Source organism: Vidua macroura, chromosome 6, assembly GCF_024509145.1.
Source record: "Vidua macroura isolate BioBank_ID:100142 chromosome 6, ASM2450914v1, whole genome shotgun sequence".
NCBI classification, from domain to species: Eukaryota; Metazoa; Chordata; class Aves; order Passeriformes; family Viduidae; genus Vidua; species Vidua macroura.
The window spans coordinates 29,469,167-29,476,293 of NC_071576.1; the positions used below are offsets into that span (position 1 = coordinate 29,469,167).

The 7,127-nt window shown below is 42.8% G+C and overlaps 1 protein-coding gene across 1 annotated transcript; it reads right to left on the minus strand.

Annotated features, from left to right (window-relative positions):
* Positions 1-461: 461 nt before the first annotated feature.
* Positions 462-6,551, minus strand: ACTC1 (actin alpha cardiac muscle 1). The gene is made up of 7 exons (XM_053980449.1): positions 6,493-6,551; positions 5,771-5,919; positions 4,679-5,003; positions 3,882-4,043; positions 3,578-3,769; positions 2,182-2,363; positions 462-1,831 (listed from the first exon to the last, which is right to left on the minus strand). Exons 2-7 carry the CDS (start codon positions 5,897-5,899, stop codon positions 1,688-1,690), a joined length of 1,134 nt encoding a protein of 377 aa, XP_053836424.1. The 5' UTR covers positions 5,900-5,919; positions 6,493-6,551; the 3' UTR covers positions 462-1,687.
* Between the last annotated feature and the right edge of the window lie 576 nt (positions 6,552-7,127).

Genomic DNA, 7,127 nt, shown 5'->3' on the forward strand with positions numbered 1-7,127 from the left:
ATGAAAAGGCCTGCTTGCAGCAACATTTCAGTAATACTGTGTGCAGTATTAGAATGACTATTTCACATTATGTTTAAGTTGTCATATCACTAAAATTTCATTTTTATCATTGCCTAAAATATTTAAATGAATGTCCAAATTGTAAAATTTTTTACATGCCATGTTTATGTTTATTTTTTTTTTATATTTGACAATTCCATTCAGCTTCTCTGCCCAACCCCAAAAATGTCTAGAAATATTTTAATATTTTGATTGCAAGGGGATGGTAGGAAATTACAGTGGTTCACCCAGTAAAATGCCTCCTAATGACAAGTAAATTGAGGACAAACATTAAATATATCTTCATATTTTTGAAAAGAGTAAAATTTGTTCTATATAGTTACAGACCACATCTAATAACTATTTTTAATGCCTTTCAAGAAAATAAGAGCAAAGGGGAACAGAAAATTTCCAAACAAATGTGTAAATTATTTTTTAAATTAACATTGAATTATAAAATTAGCATAAAGTCTTATCTTTTCAAACAGCTTTGATGAAACTCAGCTAACTACATACACAGTTTGATACATGCTTTAACTGATTTTCTAAATCAAATTTCGGCATATTCCAGTCTCTACATAGTTCAAACTATGACACTGACTGGTTCCATTACTCTTACAAAAATATCCCAGATCATTCTGTACTTCCCTTTTTAGCTACTACTTTTTGGAAAAAAAAAAAAAAGTCAAAGAGCCCACTTATAAGAAGTCTTGGTGAGGAACACAAATGCCCACAGAAAGTGTGCAGTTTATGATTATAGTATCTGGGTCAAATAGCAAGAAAGGATAGCAAAGATTAAGGATTAAAAATTGCCTAAAACATATGAATGATAATGTGAAAATAATTGTGATTGTAACAACTGTAGGTTTATACAGCAAAAGTTTGATTCTTGTGCATTAGTACAATAAAGACTTCACTTCTTTATCTCTGGCTTTGAAGAGATAGGGGAAGATGAGTAAGCTGTCAGTTTCAATTAATGTTTTGTCATAAATATTTATAGCTCATGGAAAACAATTGCATGACTCTTTAGGATTAAGTTAATTATTTATAAATCACATTCTAAATGTATTAACATAATTCTTTTACAGAAGCTTTGGCTTTTAATAAATTAATATTGAAATGTCTGGGTTACAATAAATGGGATGGAAGAATCTTTCTAAACTGAGTGAGTGAGTATGAGAGGTTTCCTTTCACTTGTTCTACTTACTGGGTCTACCCTAAGGCTTTTTCTTTATAAGCCTTGAAATATATTGCTTCTTTTGTTCCAGGTTTCAAAATTAAAACTATAAAGTGTAAATTCTTACTAATAGAAAACCATGACCTAACATGCCTACATCAGTTAGGACATGGATACAGTAAAAGTATTCATAGGTCTGATGGGAGTTTCCAAATCCCAAGGGTTTATTTTTACAAGTCTCATTTTTCTGACCCAAAAATACTTAAAGTAAAACAAAAGGCAATATTTTGTAGGTTGCAAGTCCCAGATCTCATTTATTTATAAAGCAATAAATATTAGAAGCACAAATAAATTGCACGGGTGTGTAAACAAACTGTACAATGACTGAAGAGTTCGGGAAGGTTTGCCAGAAGACTCCAAGAAGCATATTGTCGTCATCCTGAGTGGGAAGTAAATTGAAGGGGGAGGTGCTCAGAAGCACTTGCGGTGTACAATGGATGGACCAGCTTCATCATACTCCTGTTTGCTGATCCACATTTGCTGGAAGGTGGACAGAGATGCTAGAATGGAGCCACCAATCCAGACAGAGTACTTGCGTTCAGGAGGGGCAATGATCTAGGATAAAAAAAAGCAACAAAATCCTCATTTCTGAACAATTAATCCATATTGTCAATGCTACACACCACTAGATATTTCCTCAAGCAAATAAAGAATATTTCTATAACGGTATTGATCTTCAGCAGCTCTTACAATACATGTAATGTATTTAAAAAATCTGTAATCATATTTTCTTCTTTTCTAACACTTCCTTCTAACTAACATAATTATTCTGATTAAATGGAATTTCTGCTCATCTGTCCATCAGCTGTTGATCTCATTTTTGTGTTGTTCCTATATCCCAGTTTAATGAAGTGGACATTGTCTCCACCTTTATCCACATTTTATAACACATACAAATTCCTTACCTTGATCTTCATAGTGCTAGGAGCAAGAGCAGTGATTTCTTTCTGCATGCGATCAGCAATGCCAGGGTACATTGTTGTACCACCTGAGAGGACGTTGTTAGCATAGAGGTCCTTACGGATATCAATATCACACTTCATGATGCTGTTATAGGTAGTTTCATGGATACCAGCAGATTCCATACCTTGAGGAAAAAAGAGACAGTAGGCCAGTGAATTATACAAGAGGTCTCCATGAAACTAAACTGTGGCATTTCTCATCATGATTAATATGAGCTTCTTTGGCCTTTTTCTTGTAAAAATGCTTCATGATTATAAAGTGTTACAGAAAAATATTAAAAAAATAGAATTACAAAACTAATTTAGGAATTGAATATTATTTGTTAGAAAAGGTAAGAATCATAATGCATGTGCAAAGACAAGAGACTCAAAATATACGGTAAGAAAACAAGTAGACGCGAGACAAACTCATTTAGTATATGGCAATGGAAGAAGGGTATCAAGAACAGAAAACGCAAGTATTGGTTTATGTCAGACTCACTAAAATCATTAGTTGAATAAAGACAGCAGATGAAGACAATAAAAATAGTTGAAGTAGAACTAAAGAAGACAATAGTAACTTCTTCAGTCTACTCAAAGTGTAGTCTATGTTACTCAGAATCATCAAGGCAAGACATGACACGGAATAAGATATTAGTACTTGATGGTAAGAAAAAAGAAACAAGAAGCAAGTGTTTGTAGGTTGCATTCCAATTTGTTAATTTTAACAGGTGCCTCCTGAAAGGGCTGACACTGGATCCACAGTAAGAAGTCAGCTGATGAACAACTGCATGTACCACTTGGGACTTAAGAGTATAAACATTTGCTGTATCCGTCAGCTGCATGCACAACCAGCAAGGCTTACCATCTCGACCACGGCAATGTTAATTACAGTGTATATAAATATACACACACCTTCGCTCCATGTCCTTCCCCTCTCTGACACTTTACTGCTTCATGGAAATAGATACTGTTTGAGTGCAAGCCTTGCAAATGCAGCTCTGAAGGCTATTCTTGCCACCAGTGACACAAAATCAAAATGTCTTGAGTTGGAAGGGACCCATAAAGACCATGGAGTCCAACTCCTTAATGATGGTATTGTAACTGCATGTTTTATCATTAAAAAACTGTGACCCAAAAACTTGATCTAAAACTTGCAACAAGAGCCCGGAACTCAGCTAACTACCAGATGCACTCACATCAAGCCCATCTTACAGGAACCAAATTATCTAAATTATTATTCATTCATGTCTGATTTTGTGCCAAATTTAGGTAAGCAGGAAGAGGAGCGGGGCACCTTCCAAATCTTCTGATTCATTCATACCTCCTACAGAAAGGAGAATTTCCTGGGAACACTTACCAATAAAGGATGGCTGGAATAAGGTTTCAGGACAGCGGAAACGTTCGTTACCAATTGTGATCACTTGACCATCAGGCAATTCATAGCTCTTTTCCAGAGAGGAGGAAGAGGCAGCAGTGGCCATTTCATTCTCAAAGTCCAGTGCAACATAGCACAATTTCTCTTTGATGTCACGAACAATCTCACGTTCCGCTGTAGATATAGGAGAATCAAATCAAGCTTTGGATAAGCACAATACTGGAGAAGATGATCAGCCAAGAGAGACATGAGGATTTTCTCAGTAGAGAAAAGCTGAAGGACTGACCTGTTGTCACAAAGGAGTAGCCACGCTCTGTGAGGATCTTCATGAGGTAGTCAGTCAGATCCCTGCCAGCCAGATCCAGACGCATGATAGCATGAGGCAAAGCATACCCTTCATAAATAGGTACATTGTGGGTGACACCATCTCCAGAATCAAGAACAATACCTGGGAGAGAAATGTCAGAGAGCAGCTGGAATCACCTAGCAAATGCTTAGAGCCCTTGCTCACAGGAAGCAGCAAGAAACACAACAAAATAAAGGATTTTTCAGGCAGTATAAAGTGTCATCATTCTTTTTCAGTAACAAAGATCATTCCAATTCTTTCTGCCTTTGCTTGCCTGGACATTCCTGTGGGGTGTGAATTTTCACACAGAATAGTTGTTCCATACATATTTTAAGATAGTCCATAAGACCAGTCTTCCACTGCTACTATACTGAGCAGTAAGAATATTTGCAATAGTGACTGTCTTGGTCTGATAATGGGCATCTTTTGGTCCAGTTTAAATGCTTAAACTGGTGTAACACTTCTGTAACTGCAGTATCCCTGCAGGAACATCTCCTCATTTGCACCACAACAAGCAGTGCCACTCCAAAAGCAATGCAAATTGTCCATGGAAAAAACAATGTGACCTATTTTGTACTCGCTTTTATGCTATTGTTATCATTAATTGCTATAAACCAAAAATACCTATTTTTCTGTAAATTGAATGAGTTATGGTGTGTTTTCCTATTTGGAATGGAAAGGAAGGAGAGTTCTTGAACAGAAATAGAATCTAAATGGTGTTTATTTGTTTATTTTACCTGTTGTACGACCAGAAGCATACAGGGACAGGACAGCCTGGATTGCCACATACATAGCAGGTACGTTGAAGGTCTCAAACATTATCTGGGTCATCTTTTCACGATTAGCTTTAGGGTTCAAGGGGGCTTCTGTGAGCAAAGTAGGGTGTTCCTCAGGGGCCACACGGAGTTCATTGTAGAAAGTGTGGTGCCAGATCTTTTCCATATCATCCCAGTTGGTGATGATGCCATGTTCAATTGGATATTTCAAAGTAAGGATACCTCTTTTGCTCTGAGCTTCATCACCCACATAGGAATCTTTTTGACCCATACCAACCATTACACCCTAAGAGAAGAAAACACAGAAAAGTATTATTTGAGGAAGACAACATCACAGACCCCAAACAACTGCATCACAGACAACTGTCTTGAAGTTGAGTCAGGAGAGGTTTAGTCTGGATATTAGAAAAAGGTTCTTCACCCAGAGGATGATAGGGCACAGGCTCCCCATGAAAGTGGCCACAGCACTAACCCTGACAGTGTTCAAAAAGAATTTGGACAACTGTCTCAGGCACATAGTGTGACACCCAGGGCTGTCCCATGCAGGACCAGGAATTGGACTTTGATGATCCTTGTTGGTCCCTTCAAGCCAGGATATTCTATGATTCTGCAATTCCAACTATCTTATTTCAAGAAAGGTACAAGCAGTCACACCCCTGAACGGCTGTACAAGAAAATAAATTTAACATTATTAAAATATTTAGTCAATAGAATCTGAAGTGTTCTCATAAAATCTTTTTTTCCTTCCATGAGATTAATGTGTTCCCCCATTTATAATACACCTCCTATATTCATGGTCTTTTTTCTTATTTGTTTCTGATTTCCAAAAATTTGACTGAAAGTAAATTGCACAATATCATGAACAAAGGAGTTTGTAAACAGGACAATACAGAGGAAAATTAGCATCCTACTGATCAAAGATACTTCATATTACTATGCAACCTTAGCAGTAATTTATCCAGGATAAAAAAAAAAAATACAAATTGCAAATGTTTTCATTTAAAAAATCACTTTTTATGGAGTGTCCTCCCTCGGTCCTGCCTCTGAATTTACCTGATGCCTCGGGCGACCGACGATGGACGGGAAAACGGCCCTGGGGGCATCGTCCCCGGCAAAGCCCGCCTTGACCAGCCCCGAGCCATTGTCGCACACCAGTGCGGTGGTTTCCTCGTCGTCACACATCTTCGGAAGGAAGCACGAACCTGGAAAACAGCACGGTGGCACGTTCAGAGCCCCGCGGGCAGCCCCCTCCGCGCCCTCCCGCCCGCCATCCCGGAGGGCACGGCCGGATCGCTGCGGCGGGAGCGGGAAATTTGAGTCGTCCTGGAGGATGCTCGACGGTTCGTGGCCAGGGCTCTAACGGGACCCGTCAGTCGCTTCTTCTCCGCGCTTTAAAGCCGCCCCAGCTTGCAAGACGCTCAATTGGAGCGTCATTAGTGGATCCCTCTAGCCGCAGATCGAAAAGAGAGGGAAAGCTTTTTAAATCGCAGAGATCGGTCCTGCCCAGAGCGCTTCGCGGGCGGCGAAGCGGCGCTCCCCGCCGGAGCGCGGCGGCCGATGCTGCGCGGGGGCCGGGCGGTGTCCCCGGCAGAAGCAGCGCCCAGCCGGGAGCTGCACGGCCCGAGCTCCGGCCGCGCCTGCACGACCGGCGTCCGCCGCCCGGCGGTGCCTCCCGTCCATCCCTCCCGTGTATTCCATCCCGTCCCGTCCCGTCCCGTCCCACCCGGAGCCTCCCGCCCGCCCCTCGGGGCTGCGGATGCGGCCGCGCTACTCACCAGACCAGCACCGGCGGCGGGGGGGTAGCGGAGGAGACCCTGGGTGCTGCCTCGGCGGAGACGCCCCAATTTATACCCCCCGAGGGGCAGCATCGTCCGGGGCCGCGGCGGGCCGGGGCAGCCACCTTCTCCTTATTTGGTCGGCTCCGCGCCACTGAGCGGCCGCGCAGCCATGAATGGAGCCGGGCCAGCCCCGGCGCGGCGCGGCCGCCCGGCCCATGTAAGGCAGGCGCGGGGCAGCGCGGCCCCGGCCGCCGCATGGCCAAATAGGGAGCCCAGAGCAGCCCCCGGGGGTCAGCGCCGCCGGGCAGGGGCTCGGCAGGGGCCGGGAAGGGGCCGCCGCGCCCGCAGCCCGGCTCGGTCCCCGGGGTCAGCACCCGCCGGTGCCCGACCAGGTGCGGCGCCTCAAACTCGTGATGCTCGGGCTTGGCGGAGGGTGCGAGGCAAGCCGCACGGGTGTTCTCTCCCCCGGCTTTTCATTTTTCCACCGAAAAGAAAAGGCCAGTCGAGCTTCTATTTAATCAACGAGCGATAAAGTTACTTCGGTGCCAACAACTGAGGCTCCTCTCCTGCATGGGGGCGGCATCTGCTCTTCTGTGTTGCCTTAGGAAGGAGCAGCGCACACTCAATTTCTT

Bases quoted from the DNA above. Each gene is read 5' to 3' on its own strand.
- ACTC1 (XM_053980449.1), bottom strand. From the start codon at position 5,899: ATGTGTGACGACGAGGAAACCACCGCACTGGTGTGCGACAATGGCTCG. The intron at 4,044-4,678 runs GTAAAATAAACA...TTTCTCTCCCAG, and splicing joins TGCTTCTGGTCGTACAACAG to GTATTGTTCTTGATTCTGGA. The intron at 2,364-3,577 runs GTAAGTGTTCCC...TTTTTCCTCAAG, and splicing joins ATTCCAGCCATCCTTTATTG to GTATGGAATCTGCTGGTATC.